We start from the raw sequence: 18921 nt of genomic DNA, 5'->3' as shown, positions 1-18921 counted from the left end.
CCGGCGTCATGTTGACTGACATCCTTGTCAGACGCCTTTGGGAAAGGCAGCACAAGTGCGCATGAGTGGGCATGGAGCTTAATTTTTTACTCCGTGCCCAGTCATGCGTACTTGTGTTTTTGCTGCCTTGCCCATGCCCATTAGGAGCCCCTCGGTCTCCTAATGGGCAGGCGGCGGGCGAGGAGTAGGCTGTGCCGTCAGCCAATCCTGGCACTGCTGCAGCACCAGGATTGGCTGAGGGCCGGGTTGCCAGTCGCTTGCGTCACATGGACGTGGTGTTCCGGACCGTTTGAAGGGGCAGAGAGGCGCCAATGCGGGCCAGGAGAAGAGGCGGTCACCAGTCAGGTAAGTGTTTTTTAATTTTAGGGTGGTTTGGCTGGGTTGGGGTTGGTCAGGTTTGGCTGGATAATCTGGCCGGGTTGGCGCCTCGGCAGTGCTGGGTTTGCTTGCAGTTTTGCTGGTACTAGTAATGTCGGCCTCCATGTTTAAGACTGTCTTTGCTCTGCATTGCTGCCAGGGCCTAAGTTCGATCTTGGCAGAGGGCCTTTTGCCTCTTGGGCTGCAATAGCTCTCCGGTGTTTCTTCACTTATCAATGTCGCCTTGGATGTCTTTGGTAATTGGTTTACTCCTGGGCTCCTACCGCTTCATGTTTTTTTAGCCGGCACACCTTCAATGGAGACAGTGCTCCAGTCCCTTCTGGCAATTGGGCATTCCGTGCTCCTCTGGTTTTTGCAAACTAAGCTGGCTAGTGTGTACCTCGTGACTCTTCCAGTGCTCCGTTACCTGGATTTCAATCACCTGTCCTGAACAATATCCCTGTTTTTTTGTACCTTGATGGAGTTCTAGGGAAGTACTCATACTGTTCCTACCCAGGGACTACAGTGGGGTGTTGAGCAAGCAGTAGAGTAGCAAGGATGCCATAGGCTCAAGTGTAAGCAGGGGAAATGGCCCCTTTGCTGTTGGAGCGATTAAATCCAGCAATTACTAGGGTTTAATGGCCCTTTCAATTCCCTAGTGCGACTGCACCTGCTGCACCCATGCAAGGTGACATTGAAAGGGATGGAGCAGAGCAGTCGATTCGCAGGTCTGCTTCATTCCCTGCTGGACACGGTTCCCTTTCCTTGTTTTAGGCATTTATTCTTTACACTCTCCATCCCCTCAATCTACACCATAACAATCTAATTTCAAGAACTGCCCAATTTCTTAGACTCTGTGTAGTATTTGAATAATGTCTGCATACTCACCATCACGCTGTGTTTGATAGAGCAGGGTCCATTCAGGCCCTGTGCTGTCAATCATATTCGCACTATTGTGTGCATTTGTGCAAACACAGTCATCATGACAGTACCCTGGCAGTGCCAATTAAAAAAACCATGGTAAATATCCTCGACAATGCACCATTTGCACACTATTTTTACCCCCCAAAATTGGGGGGTTCTACCTTATGACGGTCGGGCTTGCTCGCCGTGCGAGCACACCAACAGCCACTCATCCCAAACCTTTACGCCCCACTAATTTCAAATGTCACCAGCCGCCCCTGGTTGTCCAGTACCATACTACGGTGTCAGTGTGCATTATTTCCTAAGTATGTGGGCCTAGCGACCACTACTTTACAACAGCCTCTAAGGACAGCGACAGCATCTCTGGTTTCACTAAGATGTGTGAGGGCAAAGGGTGGATAAGGAAAAAGGGGACGTCCACAGCAGGGACTCGTCTGGGCCTGTGGGGCACCTGTGGAGATGAAGGATGTGCATTGTCATGCCCAGAGATTAAGCAGCTGGAGGGAAGTAAATCACAGGACTCTAGGGCTACTGTTGAGTGAAATCCGCATTTCACATCTATCTGTGAAAAAGCAGTCTCTGAATGTGAAGTAGGAATTGTATAACTCTGCTTTAGTCTAGATATATACGTGTTTAATGATAAAAGATGTTATTTGTATATAAAAACCTATAATGCAAATAAAAGGTGTTGGTTTTGTACTGTAACCAATAGCCATAACATTTATAACAAAAACATTTGCCCTTTCGGTGTCTCACTGTTAGAGAGGACTGCAGGGGTAGTGCTTCGTTCCTAGGATTAACTGTTCCAGGCACCAGAGGAATCCTGGGAGCGTGGATGGCTGTCCTTTGCTCGCCAGTGGGTTATGAGACGTTAGTTCTAGACAGTTGTTTGGATGACGTCAGCGACTGCAACTTCAGATTTTGTGTCTAGGTTTAAATTCCACTCTTTTTAGTAATTGTGTAATAGTTGCTTTCTTTGTGGGTGGGTACTGCGAATTTAGTGAAACAAAACGTGACAGTGCGCATGATTTCTTAACTGAGGTTTTACACTTTTCTTGCTGAATGTAATCGTCAATCAATTCCCCAACTCGTTTTTCGTCATTTTCTGCAGTTCATTGCAAAAAAGTTCAACAGGCTTTCTGGCCGATGTCCAATGTAATTTAACTGTTCAACGGATGCAGATCACGAGTCATATGAGCCGTTTTGATTAATCAAACGAGCGTCTTTGTAAAACAGTGAAAGACAATATTATCATGCACTGGCGCACATATATGAGAACAGAACCCCGTGCTCTGTGGCAGGTGCAGATGCACACTCTCTGTGCAACACTGCCCTCTTGTGGCCAGAAGCTGGAAGAACACATGTTTCGGTTTCTTAAAAAAAGCTATGAAGGCCGTACCAGCTTAAACATATAGATGAGACACAAACGGTCTCACACAGTAGGTTGCCAAAGGTCTCTGCTATGCAATGTGTCGTATTTTTAAATATGTCTCTTGTAGCGGTCTAGTTGTTATCGCGTCACGTTGACGTGACGTGGGCAGCCATGTTGGCGCCGGGATGCGCGCGCAGAGTTAGCGCGCCGAGAGCCAGAGTACGGAGTGCTGGCCGGCGCTCCTCGGGATAACTACTTATCTGTACACCAAATAAATATAGCGGAAAGACCCCACGTGTCTCGAGTGATCATTAATACAACATTACAGTGGCGACGAGGTCGGGACGGAGACCAGACCGACGGGGGAGCACTGTAGAGGGCAACACTCCACGTGGCCCCCACGAGTCGAAGGAAGGCACACAAGCAGGTCACCAGGCCTTAAACAGAACACCGGACAGGCCTGCCTGGAGCGAGGGAGTCACGGGAAACGTCCTAGCCAACCACGTAGGACGATCCTAGGCACAGAGCAACCGAGGAGCGTGGCAGTGCCACAGTACAGTACAGGAGCTACATATAGGCCACAGGGACGACGCTGTCCACAACCGCCAAGGGCACACGCGCCACCGTCGCACGTAACCAGGCACAGAGAGCGCTGCGCTGGCTACCAAAGAGGAGGAAGTGGGGTCCAGTGACAAGAGCCCCCAGAGGATCAAGCACACAGGAAACAACGACAACACCCCAGGCAGCCCCCCGAGCAAAGCCACCGACGGAACAAGCACCAAGGAAGTGAAGATGAGCACCCCGGCAGGATATGCGATTGCACCCGTGCAATTCCTGACGAAACCCGGAGAACCACTGATGAAATGGGAGGACTGGAAGGAATATACAGACAATTTCATAGGGGTCTTGGAGGACGAGAATGAAGAGAAATTCACCCCTCAGAGGAAAAAACGCATCCTGCTACTAAATCTAGGCCCAGAAGGACTGAGAATATACAAGAGTCTAGTACCCACGAAGAGAGAAGACACAGACGACGATGTGTATGCGCACGCAGTGGAGGACCTAGATGAGCGATACCGCCCCACCATCTGTGTTTCAGTGGATAGATATAACTTCCAGCAAAGGAAACAAAAGGTGGGGGAATCCATCGAAGAGTATGTAGCAGCACTGAGGAAGCTAGCAGCCCCGTGCAGGTACGCACTGTGGGAAGATGAGTTCATAAAAGACCAGGTGATCATGCACACCACTAGTGCAAATGTGCAAGACAAGCTGTGGGCGAGTGGGGACACCACACTCAAAGAAGTAATGGTCATAGTGAAGAGGGCAGAACTCTCAAAGAGGTGCGCCGATGCTACCAGAAAAGAGACGGTCACCCCAACCATGGTGAACAGGATACAGGAGGGAGATCACCGCAGGGACCAGAAAACCAAACCACCCATAGCCAAAGGGACCAGCAGATGGCAAGGGAAACAAGCGGACAGCGAGAACAAGAAAACGTGCTACAGGTGCGGAAGTTGGTCCCACGAAGCCCACGACAGACGTTGCCCGGCATTCAGAGCCAAATGCCTGCACTGCGGTATCATGGGTCACTACGAGAAGGTGTGTCGGAAGAAACAACAGAAAGGAGTGGTGAAATATGTTGACCAAAGCGCAGAAGACCTGGAAGAAGCCACGGAGGAAGAGGTGGTCACTGTCTTATGTATATACGACCAGGTATTGAGCGTAGACGACAAGAGATCAACCAAACCAGTCCTAGAGATGTCCATGGGCGGCATAACCATTTCAGTAGTGGCAGACACCGGATCCCCATTTACCATCATACAGAGAGCAGTGTGGGTAGAACATTTCCAAACCAAGTTGGGCCCTGATCTGGAGAAACTAGACATACGACCAGTAACCTATAATGGGGATCGCATTCCCATGCTGGGCTTCCGACGTCTACTGTTTGAGTTCAGAGGCCGATCAGCGTGGTGCAAACTGTATGTGGCCGAGAAAGGACCCTCCGTCCTAGGATGGTTAGACCAGGGCGACCTAGGCATAAAACTCGACCCAGGAGGGAAGGAACAGATTCTGCTCACAGACCAGGAGGAATGGCCGGACATGGATAGATGGAAGAAGAACTACCCAAAAGTGTTTGGGGGCACGGTAGGGAAAATGGAGAAATTTCAACATAAAATAGTGCTTAAGGAAGGATCCACACCAGTAGCACATAAAGTGAGGAACGTGCCCATTGCAGTAAGGGAAGCCGTCCAGACAGAACTCCAAGATCTGGAGAAGAAGGGCATCATAGAACCCATAACCTGCGCCGAATGGCTGGCGCCCTTGGTGGTCGTGATGAAACCCAACGGGAAGGTCAGGCTCTGCGTGGACCTGAGAGAACTCAATAAGAACATAGTGGTGGAGAAATTTCCCCTTCCCAAGATAGAGGAGATGCTGGCGAGAACCAGAGGAGTCCAGTGGTACTCCACCATCGACCTTACATCAGCTTACCACCAGGTAGCTCTACACCCGGACAGCAAAAGCCTGACATCGTTCATCACCCCGTTTGGGTGCTACAGATTTTGTCGCATGCCGTTCGGGCTAGCCTCGGCGGCAGCCGTCTTCCAGAAGATGATGCACCAACTGTTCAGAGACTGCAAGGACGTACAGTACTTCCAGGACGATATACTAGTGATGGGCAGAGATAGGAGGGATCATGACCGGACACTAGAAAAGGTATTACGAACACTGGAAGCCAAAGGTCTCACGGCGGAATGGTCGAAATGCCGGTTGGGACTGCAATCGGTAACCTATTTAGGCCACGAAATAGGGCGACAGGGGATCACACCCAAGATGGAGAACGTGAAAGCCATCGTTGAAGCACCGCCCCCCAAGAACAAGGAGGAGGTCAGATCATTCCTGGGGATGGCGGAGTACTATAGCAAGTTCGTGGTACAATTCGCGTCCAAGACCTACAACATGAGGAGGCTGACTAGAGAAAGCACGGTGTTCCAGTGGACACCGGAAGCCCAAGCGGAATTTGAAGTCATCAAAAAGGGGATCCTAGAAGCAATTCCACTCAAGGGGTACGACCCACAAGGCGCCACCATACTCATCACTGACGCCAGCGACAAGGGGTTAGGCGCTGTACTCATGCAAGACCGAGGAAGTGGGAACATGGAGACAATCAGCTTCGCCTCTAGAGCACTGACGGAGACAGAAGGCAAGTACAGCGTCATTGAGAAGGAGATGTTGGCGGTAGTGTGGGCCATGACGAGGTTCAGGCAGTTCCTATGGGGTACCCGATTTCTGCTCAAGACGGACCACAAGCCGTTAGTGAAGGTCTTAACATCGTGCGGACACGCCAGCGCCACACCCAGGATATCGAAGATGTCCTTAAAACTGTTGGAATTCAGATATGACGTGGAGTACATCCCTGGAAACAAGAACCGAGTGGCGGACTACTTGAGTCGAGCGGCGGCCATGGAGCCGGGAGAAGAAGACCCAGCGGACAGAGGAGAGATGGTGGCTCTCATAGAGGACCAAGAGAAGATCATCAGCATACAAGAGTGGACTAGAGCTTACGAAGAAGATGCTGACCTCATGGAAGCAAAAGCACACATCACACAAGGGTGGCCTGATAAGAAAAAGGTGAAACCCAACCTCAAACCTTTTTATGAAGTGAGAGAGGAACTGACAGTAGGAGATAAGGGCATATTCATCTACCGGGGAGACAGAGTAATCCCCCCCACGAACCTCATCAACAAACTGCTGGACTTACTACATGAAGGCCACCTTGGCATAGGGAAACTCAAAGCCAGATCGAAACAGAACTACTGGTGGCCAGGTATGGACATGAGAGCAGAGAGACATGTCAGAGAGTGTCCCCAATGCCAAGGAGCTGACAAAACATTGAGACCATTACGTCCAGCACTTGGGAAATTCGACACTCCCTCAAACCCATGGGAAGAGTTGTCAATAGACATTCTAGGACCGGTGCTGGATGACCAGAGCATACAGAAATATGTGTGTGTCCTCATCGACCGTTATTCCAAATGGCCAGAAATAAAAGTGAGCGAATCCATGGACACGGAGAACATCCTGGAGTTTCTATCGGAGACATTCACCCGGGAGGGAATTCCCAAGTCCATCTTAAGTGACAATGGGCCACAGTTCACATCAGAAAAATGGAAACAATTCATGGGGAGAAATGGCATCTCTGTAAAGCACACGGCCATATACCATCCGGCAGGCAACGGTCTGGTGGAACGATTTAACAGAGTGGTGATGGGGGCCATACAAGCGGCCATCACCTGTAACAAAGACTGGAAGAAAGCGTTGGAGACCATGGTATGGGCCTACAGAATAACGCCCACAAGCACGGGGTACAGCCCGTTTCAAATATTGAGAGGACGTGAACCCTTCACACACGACAACAGAATCTGGAAGGAGAAGGTTGTGACCAGCGAATGGTCTCCGGCGGTCGTAAGAGCAAATCTGGAGAGGGCACAAGCCATCTACACCAATAACTTTAATAAGAGGAGGAATGTGAAGGACACTCGGTTAGTGAGAGGAGAATGGGTGAGAGTAAAGCTGGCTACCCTACAAAGGAAAGGAGACAGCAAGTACAGCAAGCCGATGCAGGTTAAGGAAGTGTATGATCGAGCGGCTCTGCTCAGTGATGGGAACGTGTGGTCGCAGGACCGCATGGCCCGGTGCAACAAGATATTGAGATGGGATCAATGGGATCCAGAAGGTGAAGGCATGGAAGACGTGGATGAAGAGAATAAGGTGAGCGGAAGTGAAGAAAGGGAAGAAGCAGGTGTAGGAGAGGAGCAAGTAGGTGAGCAAAGGGGTGAGACCCCAGTGGCAGAGATGGACAGGCCGAGAGGAAATATGAACAGTGAAGGAGCGACGACTGGAGGAACAGAACTTGAGGAAATGCAGAGCCAAGTGGCTCGAGGGAACATTGGTAAGGTGACCAGGAGTGGAAGACAAGTTGTAAGGCCTTCCAGGTTCCAAGACTTTGAACTGGACTGCGAACTGTAAGTGACTGATCTTTGGTTTGGTAAAAAGGGGGAGATATGTAGCGGTCTAGTTGTTATCGCGTCACGTTGACGTGACGTGGGCAGCCATGTTGGCGCCGGGATGCGCGCGCAGAGTTAGCGCGCCGAGAGCAAGAGTACGGAGTGCTGGCCGGCGCTCCTCGGGATAACTACTTATCTGTACACCAAATAAATATAGCGGAAAGACCCCACGTGTCTCGAGTGATCATTAATACAACATTACATCTCTCAATCCAGCCTAGGCCTCACAGTATTTTAGAATTTTGAGTTTTGTTTTCACATTGTACGCATGTGCTAGAGGCGCACAAATGCAAGCCATTGCTTATTAAAAAGCATGGCTCGGACGAAGGTATCTATCACACGTGACATGGAACCACATTACACTGAGGCAGCCAGTCGCTGGACTGCCCGAAAAGGACAACGGGTAATTTCACGAGAAGCTACATGACTGAAAGGTCAGGAGCGCAAGGATCGCTCCGTCACTCATGAGGCTCAAATAAGAAGCTACTGGGACTGACTGAAATGTGGGAAAAATATTAGATGCTTATCAAATAGGCGCCTCCAGAAGACTGGACGGGCTGTGATAAAGCCAACCCCCATCGCATGTAAAAATGTAAAAAAGAGCAAAATTCCTTGTCAGGTGTATATTGTTCAATCAGTCTCTGCGTTTACGCTCACTTACATGTGCATTCTGTCCTTTGTAGTTTTAATTTTCTACATTATGCAAAGAAGGACTACAAGTATCCCAATACCGTTCGATGTCAGCTGAAAGCACGTGCTGGTTAACATCGCACACACTGCACAGAGCTGGGGAACAATTTGAGATGTCTGCAGGCTGTGGACAGTCAGCCGCTTGTCAGGCACTGCCATTCCAGACGCCGAGTCTGTGGGTAAAAGTCCCATTTCTTATTAACCAGGATCGCACCTTTAGTATTATTCACTGCTTCTGGAAGAGCAAGAGTCATACAAATAAAGGAACTGCAGGCATGGCGTGGCCATATGGGTTACGGAGCGCCATACAAGTGCTATATAAACACACACATGCAGGTACCTGTCTTCCAAGCATCCGGTGCCTGCAGGTCTGTGGTCTTCACTGCCCACGTTGCAAAGGCCAAAAAGACCAGGCACATATCCCCCTGACCGATGACGAGCCGTCCAGGATGCACTCCTGTCGAAACAAACAGAGACATCAGGAACCACCGAGCTCCATGCCAGGCCGCCCATTCCATTACTTCATACGTCGGACCCCCAAAAACCTCTCCCAAAGCTGCCAAGTTTCCTAGACCTGTGCGTCATTAGTTGGGCCATCCCCTTCTTTCTTCCTTAAAATTCTGGAACTTGTAGTCCTGGTTTTTATACAAGCCCCAGAAGCCTAAGGAACAAGCATTTGCAATGCAATAGGTCTCGCATTTACGCAAGTTTAAGCTATTGGCATTGTAAATGACAAATGCCAATGCCTTTTATTTATGTTTTAAAAACCAACACTTAAAAAAATGCATTGTAATTTTCAATGCCAAAAGCTCAAACTTGCGTAAATGCGAGACCTATTGCATTGCAAATGCTTGGTGTCTCTATGAACGACCCAGCCCGCCATCACGTAGCTCTAGCCCCCTGACATTCCACATTCCCTCCCATATAATAATGCATTTAGAGGTTTTACGATGCGCCCTCCCTCACAGTTCTCATGACACACGAATATAATTACTTGGAATGTGCGGGAATGCACACCCCTGCACGCCGCTACCCTGAGTATTTGAAGTGTCGCTCTGCACGCATTGAACTATTGCAGGAAAGGCATTTAACTAACATAGAAGCTATTAGATTGCAAAGACGCTAGTGGGGACAGGTATACACTATATTGTGGGTTGTAGGTGATGGGCGAGAAAAATCAGTCCCAAACTGGGGACCATTATCAGCTAACTTGCAATGTTCCGTGTGTAGCAGTGCAAGAGCTGCCATCAGTGTCTATCTTACTTTCCAAAGATGCTTGTGTGTTTTCCAGTGAGGCTACAATCCGTTCAGCCACTACCAGCACCTTGTCTAGCTTGCCCACAACAGATGCAGGATGACAGGGCTGCTCCAGTGCATCCGTGCCGCTGACTGCCTGTTCAGAAATTGTGGAGGATTGCGAGGATGTGCCTTGAGTACTGATACATAGGCGACCCCATGTCAAATGACATCCTAAGTACCTACTGAACAGGAGAACAGTCTATTTCGCAATCAGGGCCCGCTCACCAGCACCTCAGTGATCCCTCCAGCGCGGCAGCACGAGCAGCCCCATTTAAGTAGTAGAATCCTATCCAGGCAATAAACTCATGATGTGAAAGCAACAGGGTGGCATCTCTAATGCCAGGTCGCCCCGCAGGTACAGCAGCCAGGCCACAGCATCACAAGGTAACGAGGCTAGGTACTGCCGAAAGGTCTGAGCAGGTGTCTGCCAACAGAGGCGCAATCAACACTCGTAGGACCTGCTTGGCAGCGCTCTATAGCTGTGTGTCGTGTTGTATTTGGTATGTGCTATTTGGTGATTGATGTGTGGTTCTTCAGTGGTGTTTGGTGTGCGTGCGTTATGTGGTGCGTGTGAGTATCTATGTTCTAGGCATTCCTATAGAGCAGAGGTGGCGGCAACCGGAGTGGGCTGGCTTGGTTGCTGTTTGAACCACCAAGTATTATAGGTATGATGCTGGCAAAGTGATTTTCAGCACCAAGCGCATGCGGATCAGTTACAGTGGTTTTCACAAGATTGATGCGAGGACCAAGAGCCACGCTAATTAATCAGAGATGGGAAGGACGCGCATCTGCATACACAATTACGTCCATTGGGGACTGAGCAGATTGCTGTATGAATGGCACCTTTCTTATGTTGCACATTTTCCTAACACGGTTGAACACAAAAGAACGGGCCTCCACCAACAGCAGCCACTACAATGAAGCAAAATAAAGAGCTGTGTCTGTGCCCTGAAGGGCATTTCCACACTGATATATTTGATCAAAGTCAGCGAGGTACTTTCGAAGGTCTCGCCTTAACAAAAGCTAGTGCTTCAAGGATCACTTGTGTCAAATTAATATTTTGCTGTGACTAAAAAACAGCTACTCCAGTAAATCACTTGAGAACGCGAATCACAAGAGCTGTCGGTGTTCACATCCAGTGCTGACAGGCTGCAACAGCACCTTCCCTAGCGTCGTACAAGCTAAACAAACAAGCGCTAAACCACAATGTGAAACCGATCGCGAGAAAGAGAGAGCGGGCGCCCGGGAGAGCTGCGTGCGTGCGCGCGCTGTCTGCTGTTTTTCAAAGCATATACTCGTGCTTGTGGCGCGCCGCTGCGCACTCCCGCAAGGTGTATGCCGCCACAAGCACGAGTATGTGCTTAGAAAAACAGCTGAACGACGGCTAAAGGTCCTCCTATGCAGCGCATGCGCGCTGCGTAGGCGAGACCTAAAGACCAGGACTGGACTAATTAGTCAATCAATCAATCAATCAATCAGGGAATTGTAAGCACGCTACTCACCTGTGAGGGTCTCAAGGTGCTGGGGGGGGATCCGCAGATCTGTTTAGCCGAAGAGCCAGGTCACATACAGACCTGGGAAACTGGGCAGCTATGCTCCCACCACCATTGCCACCGTCATACACCCGAAAATAAGGCAGTTCATATTGTCCCATAAATTAGTGTTTTTAAAGACATTGTTTGTTAAACCTGTTTTGTTCCTAGGTTTGGGCATGAGTTCCTCTAAAAGACCAAATGTACACCTGTGAGAGTCAGTCTTCATACCCTGACCTTCTCTAGCCATTCATTAGGACTGTGAAAGGTTCCCTTGTGGGGAAAGGGCGAGCACCTCACTCCAAGCCATGAAACTTGTCACCTGCAAATCTCTGCCTTCAGGTGTGCTAGACTAATTAGTTCAATGAAAGCACAAAAAGACTGCGACACCCAGAATGCACTAGGCTAGCACTCAAAAGTACAGGACTGGAAACAATCCCATAATGACTTGGAGAAAGGTGGCCGCCCTAGGGAATACCATGAGCCCCACTCAGTTTCCTGCACTGTTCCCGAAAGTCCCAGGAAAACATTGCTTACCCCTGCCTCATGGATGTTTGTGCCTAAATGTCTCCAGGGGCCCACAGATAGGGTGACCAGATTTTGAAAACCACAAACTGGAACATTCCACAAACAGAGGTGAAATTCAACAGTGATAGTTATTCCATAGTAGATTAAAGGGTAAACAACGTTTACCACAAATCTTTTTCCCCGCAGGGAATCACAACGCGGTCGTTACAACGACCGCGTTGTGATTCCGCATACCATTACTCCGCAAGTCGGAACAACGACTTGCGGAGGGGGGGGGGGGAAGGTGTTGGATTTAAAATCCAACACCTTCCCTATTGACCGCACAGACTGGAGTTGGAATAGTAAATTATACTATTCCAACATCCAGCGCCCCCCCTCCGCAAGTCGTTGTTTCGACTTGCGGAGTAATGGTATACGGAATCACAACGCGGTCGTTGTAACGACCGCGTTGTGATTCCCTGCGGGGAAAAAGAATGCGGGATAACAACACACATTCAGATTAAAGCATTATGTTTAAACTGACATTTTCACGTAACTATAACGTCACTTTGTTTTGTTTCCCACACTCAATACTGGTAAAAAATAGCATGTTACACTGTACACATCTGCATATATGGTGTATGCCATTTATATTTGTTAAATATGCACAGTTGAAGTATTGTGCAGCCGCAGCCTGTGTATGTAAGAGCGGTGGGGATTTCGACAGACAATGAAGTAAAATTAATTTATTTATTTAATTTTCCCTTGTCTGTCGAAATATCCCCACACCCGGGCCCACCATCCCACCGCTCTTACCTGCACGGGCCATGTCTGGTATTAAGGTAATGCCACTGTGTTGTTTTGGTTCAGGACAAGTTTCTGTTGAAAAGGCACTTTTTAATTGTCAATAACTGTGGCTCTCATGGATGGTAATTTTAATGCAATACCAAGTATCGGAAAACAATTAATGGTTGAAGAGGCCACAAAAGATGTCTTTTCCATTTCCACTCCCATAGGAAATATTGCTGACACTAATAAAACTTGGTATCAAAGTGAAATTTACTCAGGAAGTGTGCTTTTTGTCATTTGGTGTAAATCCGTCCAGTACTTTATGAGAATTCACAGTTAGAATAAGCTACTTGGTGAGTTTGAAAGAGTTGCCACTTTTATTTACATTTTTAGTTAAACTGCAAAATTGTCAGAATAAACAAATTCTGTCAATTGCAATTGAAGTTTTCAATACATGTTATTGCCTGATGCAGGGGATCAAAACATGTTTTCTGTCATCTCAAAAATCACAATTGTACACAAAACTGCGAATTTAGTTCTGAGGAAAACAAACTTCCACTGTAAAGGGAGGCATCGTGGGATGTGCCCTATCACAGGGGAGTGCTAGGGAACATTTAGAGATGTGGGAAATGGGAATAAAAACTCAATACATAATACGTTTGCAATGGTAAAATTATAAATGTTACATAAATTAAAATAATTTACCACAATTCTGTCCATTTTCAGAAAACTTGTGAACTCAAAAATTTGCAATCTTCATAAAAATCCCAATATTTAATGACAAATGTAAAATAACCAAAGTTATAGTTGGTTGAAGGCCCTGATATAAATCATGGACAGGGGTTGATTGACCTGCGGCAAGTCCCTGCTAGACACGCATTAAAGTTGTGAGCAGTGTAGAATGGGTACATGGCAGTGCTTAAAGTATATTATGAAAGCCCAAGATATTCAATGAAAAAAACACAATTAAAATCATAACAGGCAAATTGCATTGGTTTTTAGGTATTTATACTCGCTGAACTAACGTTTAACTTTGGTTTTATCAATTAATATATTCATTTGTGCATATATATATATACATATAAATATATGAAGAGAAAACGCCTTCAGGTAACCAAATCCTTGGTGTATATATATATATATATATATATATATATATATATATATATATATATATATATATATATATATATACATATCCAGTAAAAATAAAAAATCTTACTTAGAACTACTGCACTAATAAACACACACTGCATACTATAGTAGAATGAATGGTCAATTTCCATGAAATTACTGCATTACGGTAAAATTAACAGGAGAAAAACACTGTTTACTGCCTCACAGATTGCATGCTGCAATGACTTTACCTAGGGCAGCAATATGCTAATAGCCACAAGGACTCTTCAGTGTGAATTTACTTCAATGCACGAATGTTATCCCTTGCATCTTGGGTTGGGTTAAATACGTTTTAAAACAAGCATTGACAAAGCTAATTGGCCTGGAATGGCCTGCCAGTCTTTGACTTTGTTATTGTTTGTTGTGCTACAGTTTGTATAAAGCATTGTTGTGGGAGGTGCAGGCCATCAACAACATTAAAAAAGAAAACATGAGTAAAAAGCACAATAGTTTTTGGTCTCAAAAAGCACACATTGTCATATCAGCCTCTGGCACTAAATGGAACTACTTTTTTGTGTATGTGTAATTTGTGAAAGAGCTGAATGCCTTCACATAGTGAAGTGAGCCAGTGGTTGAAGTAGACTAATGCGTTGCCCCATGCTGTGTGCTGTCGATGGAAGAAAAATTAGAATGACACAACAACAGAACAATAGATAAGGGGGCTGTCTGAAAGCTCATATAACCAAGTACATCATATATATATATAATTTCACTTGAATCAAATGCTTTTGACTAACACCAGACCGAAAAATAAATGCACACGAAAAATGCCATGGCATAAGCCATATATATTACCACTTTTGAGGGACAGGAACCAGGACCCACTTGGAGGCCTTGCCTCTTGTGAGCCATGCCCCCTTTCCACCCTTTACAATAGTGATGAATAATAAGTTATCCTCTGCACAGATATAAAATATATACATGCAGATGGATGTAGTATGTATGCAGATGGACAAAGTGTAATATCCTATTTATTAAGAGAAGAGGGCCATGATTCCCCTACCCTTTCTCAACATTGATAATAAATAGTGTATCACACAATGTGTTTCAGAATATATGGCTTCCCATGGCAGTTTTCCATGTGTATTTATTTGAAAACAAGGTATTATATTTTTACCAAAACCAATATGTAAGAGAATACATTTGTGCAGTAAGGCAGCATGTCTTTTTCATGAGCTTAAGCTGTGTTTTGCAAAGAAAGTCATTGTTTGTGGAAGAGGAAACCTCACACACATATTAGTGTCATGCTTCATCATCGGTATCCTCTCCCCACCCTGGTAGGTAAATATCACGAAGGTGCAGCGGCGTCACTATGGGGGTGCGGGGGTGCGGGGGGTGCGGACTGCACCGGGTGACACCCTCACATGAGGTGACACCGACAGGGCCGGTGTGCGCAGAGCAACCTAACCTTTTAGTAGGAGGAGGTGCCTGTGCGCAGTGCGCACTGTCTCCTCTCCTTTCTTTTATTTGTTTCCCTGTGAAATGGATCCAAAAAAGAAAATCACTTTTGCTGGAAATCAATGTCGTATTTTTCTGACATTTGATTCCAAAATTCAGCATCGGGAATAAAAGTTTGAAAATATGAAAAATAAATAACTAAATAAAGTAAGACAGAGTGGTAGCAAACTGTCCAGATTGATTTTATTCACACTCAAACACATTAGCGCCACTTTTACAGAGTTTGCCAGTGAAGCGCTATTTTTGTTGTCTTGGCTTTATTTTCCCTGGGCTTGGAACTAGTGCACCAATCCTGGAGGTACTGCAATGTGAGGATTAAAAAACAAAATTTGTACTGCTGCTCTGTATCTAGGGATGTCGTCTTTTTTTACCATACTGCTTACGTTTTGTAAAGATATAAGCAATGGCCATTGAAATGGGTCCATTCAGGGCCCTGTTGTCATGTCCTTAACTTTTCAGGCAAAAGCACTCACTGATTTCTGAACAGTGAGTGTAAAAGCGTTAAGGTAACCATGTTGTTCCTGCTTACATTTCACATGGTTTGCAAAATGTTGCATTCCCTATGATTGTTTGCTTTTTCCAGGATGCTGTCACTTTTTTTTGTAGGCCACATATTGCTCTTGCCCAGTGCCGAATTTAAATTGAGCCGCATCCAGGTGTTTATAGCTGGCAACAATTGGATTGTAGTTGAAGGCAGTCTGAGTTTTTCTCAGTGGGGCAGTATGGTGTTCAGTGGGGGAGAGGATGTGGCACTATGGCCAGAGCTGCTGAATTTGGAACTGGGGAACCAGGTTCAGCCTTAATAACCAGTCCACCAGACCACTCTCCTGAGAGAGCACTATCTCATGCTACACCTTAGAAGGCTTCGCAAAACATTAGAATCCTTGGTGTCGTAGCACCAACAGGTGCACCCTAGCATGGCAAGTGTAGGTTAACCTTCAAGGCTTGTCCACTACTATTCATACTGAAGTTCACCTCCAGTCTTGCGGGCAGGCCTATGAAGCAGTACACCCTAGAACAGTGACCCTGTCACTGAGATCACAGGACCCTTGAGAAGGGCCAGCTCTAGGGCGGTGCAACCGGTGTGACCACACCAGGTGCTCACTTTAGGTGGAGGCATCATTTTTGCAAGTATATTATGGTTCTAAAAGCGCTTGCTGCCTCCTTCCTGGCCTCCAGTAATTTTCGGTAACAATAAAAATGTCATGATGACTCTGGTGATTAATGTTCTTCCTAGAGAGAGATCGGAATTTTGTCTAATGGAAGATTTGACTCATGGAAAGGTAGCTCAGAGGGTTAATGTACCTGCTGCAAAGAACATGTACCATGCAGATCACAAAGTGCACATAATGTATATAGGCCAGTGGGCTACTGTTTTTGTCAGAGAGATCCTTTTGTTACTTGCAGTTTATAAGTTAAAATCCTAACATAGAACAGTGAGCTATTAACTGTCATCTACTCCGCAGCAACACAAGTCACATTTTTTATTAACTTTTGATACGTTTGAGTTACAAACAATTTATTAGTTTAAATGGTCAGATCATGCTGCAGATCTTGCATTATGAGGCAAATATGGCAGAGCCATTATTATTTAGAAGACATTTGCAAACTAGGATTTTTAGCCATTCATGTTTTAGCTGCTGTTTTGGAAAAGGGAGAAGTGCTGATGACAGAAACTTCATGGCTCGGAGACAAATGGCTTGTGCTTCCACATTTTGTCGTATTTGGGGACATTCTGTGATTAGAAGCATATCCCACTTTGTGAACACATTTTACTGTCAATAACTCATTATAACCTTAAATAATCATGTGTATCCATTGGTTGATAAAACTGGGCAGTGAAACCAAACAAATACAAAAAATTGGGATGTTTGCGCATTCTGGCCACGCCTCTGGCTCTGCCCACTGATCCAATCCTTGGGTTATTCCCACCCTCTGCTTCTCCACCCACAGTTCCCCTACTTTTTGTCCCCCACTTCGACCACTGATATATCGTGTTGCTGGATAGTGGGAACACCACACCAGTAAAAAGTACCATACCTATGATATTATAAATTCCAATAAACTGTTGACTAGCAGGTAGCCCACTGTACAACCTGATTAATGAATCATTTTCACACTGTTGTTAACAGGCACATTTTGTAAATATAGGACCTACATTTACAAACGTTACTAAGGATTCTGTATGGTCCCGTTATTTGCCAACTGTGTCCACTGGCGGACTCGGAGCGGAGGAGGTCCATGCGGTAAGTCGTGAGGGGGTGACACCATTAGTTACCCGCACCGGGTGACACCAACCCTAGTGACGCCACTGCGAAGGTGGACTCGACCTCCTTGAAGACTTGAAGGGTAGGAGGGAGTTCTTGAATAAGACTAACTAGATAAAGACCAGATCCAGTTGTTATTAAAAGTTGCCAGGTTATTACCTGTATTCAGTGGTACACCAGATATATCTAAAAACAAATGTGAATGGGTATAATGAGGACATTAGCTCAAACCTGTGCCTTAACTGCCAACATGTTTCTGCCTGTTAGTAGCCAAGATGGTCTGGGGCATTCTTCAGGGCTTCAGGATCCCCATCTAGAGTGAATATGACTTCTAACACTCTATAACTAGATGGAAAAATAATTTTCATCTATGAGTTGTGAAAATGTGAGCTACCTTCTAACCCAGGTGATTCCTACCTGGTTCTGGTTCTAGTGTTCAATGAACTCCTAGATTAAAGAATAGGATGACAATAAGCAATTACTTCATTGCAAACAGATTTTTATAAAGATGCAGTTTGGCTAACACAGAGTTTCTAAGCTTCATATCTCTAGGAATTGTGGGCATACAAGCCCAAAGTCACAGCACACCGCAGCAAAACATCATTGTGAAGGTGATTTTGCATGGCAACCATCATGAGTGCGCATGAAAAAGTTCTGGTATATTTAGTCTCATTATCTTCTTTACAACTCTACAACATTATTTGAGAGAAATAGGATTATAAAAAAAAACATTAGTTAAGAAAGAACGAAATGTATAACTATTCCTTGCCCTAGACTTTAAGGGATATTGCCTAGCTGGTCTCAAAGGGGGTGGTGTCCTGTGTAGTCACACACTGCAAAGGACAATAAGTTATTTTTGCAGTCGCGGCCGGCATGACTCGTGGGTGGAAGAACGGGGTGGTCATGCGAGGAGTGGAGAGGGTGGCAGGTTTAATTTAATAATAATAAAAAAACGTAAACTTACCTTCCCTCCGGCTGGGTAACGCACCGTCTCTGCTCCTCTCCTGGTTTCCTGCCTCCGGAACAGGAAGCAGGCAGCCAGGCTCCCAGTCCCACCCCTAGCCAATCACAACGCTGCAAGCAGTGTTGTGATTGGTCGGGACACCGCCCAGCCAGGGGCTAATGGCACGGCCATGTTCTCCATGTAGGCTGTATTGTAGCCTCAATGGAGAAGGGCAGAATGTGCATAACTGGTTTATTCAGCCCCAGAGGAACGACCAAACCAGTCATGTGCACTCAGGATTGGGCACACCACTTCTCCCCTGCCCAGTCCTGCTCGCAGAGCAGCCCCGCCCAACCGCCGTCAACCAAACCCTTCTGCATTCTCGCAGTGCGAGAAGTAGAAACATAAAATGGTAGTTATTACCATTTTATGTTTCTGCTTCTCGCACTGCAAGAAAGCAGTGGGGCGACGCCCCTATATTTTAGTTTCAATTCTATTTCTTTTAATAGGTAGGGAAATGGTTGGAAAGATCTGTGATATT

The 18921-nt window shown here is 46.3% G+C and overlaps 1 protein-coding gene across 1 annotated transcript in view; it reads right to left on the bottom strand.

Annotated features, from left to right (window-relative positions):
• Positions 1-18921, bottom strand: part of PERM1 (PPARGC1 and ESRR induced regulator, muscle 1) — a 66270-nt gene that overhangs the window by 5596 nt on the left and 41753 nt on the right. The window contains exon 3 of the mRNA XM_085609668.1: positions 8750-8866. Coding sequence (XP_085465794.1) covers positions 8750-8866 — 117 coding nt within the window. The remainder of the gene's footprint in view (positions 1-8749; positions 8867-18921) is intronic.

The sequence above is a fragment of the Triturus cristatus genome, chromosome 1_2 (assembly GCF_964204655.1).
Source record: "Triturus cristatus chromosome 1_2, aTriCri1.1, whole genome shotgun sequence".
Lineage (NCBI taxonomy): Eukaryota > Metazoa > Chordata > Amphibia > Caudata > Salamandridae > Triturus > Triturus cristatus.
Note: the sequence above shows the minus strand (reverse complement) of the source record. Positions and strands in the feature narration are given on the sequence as shown.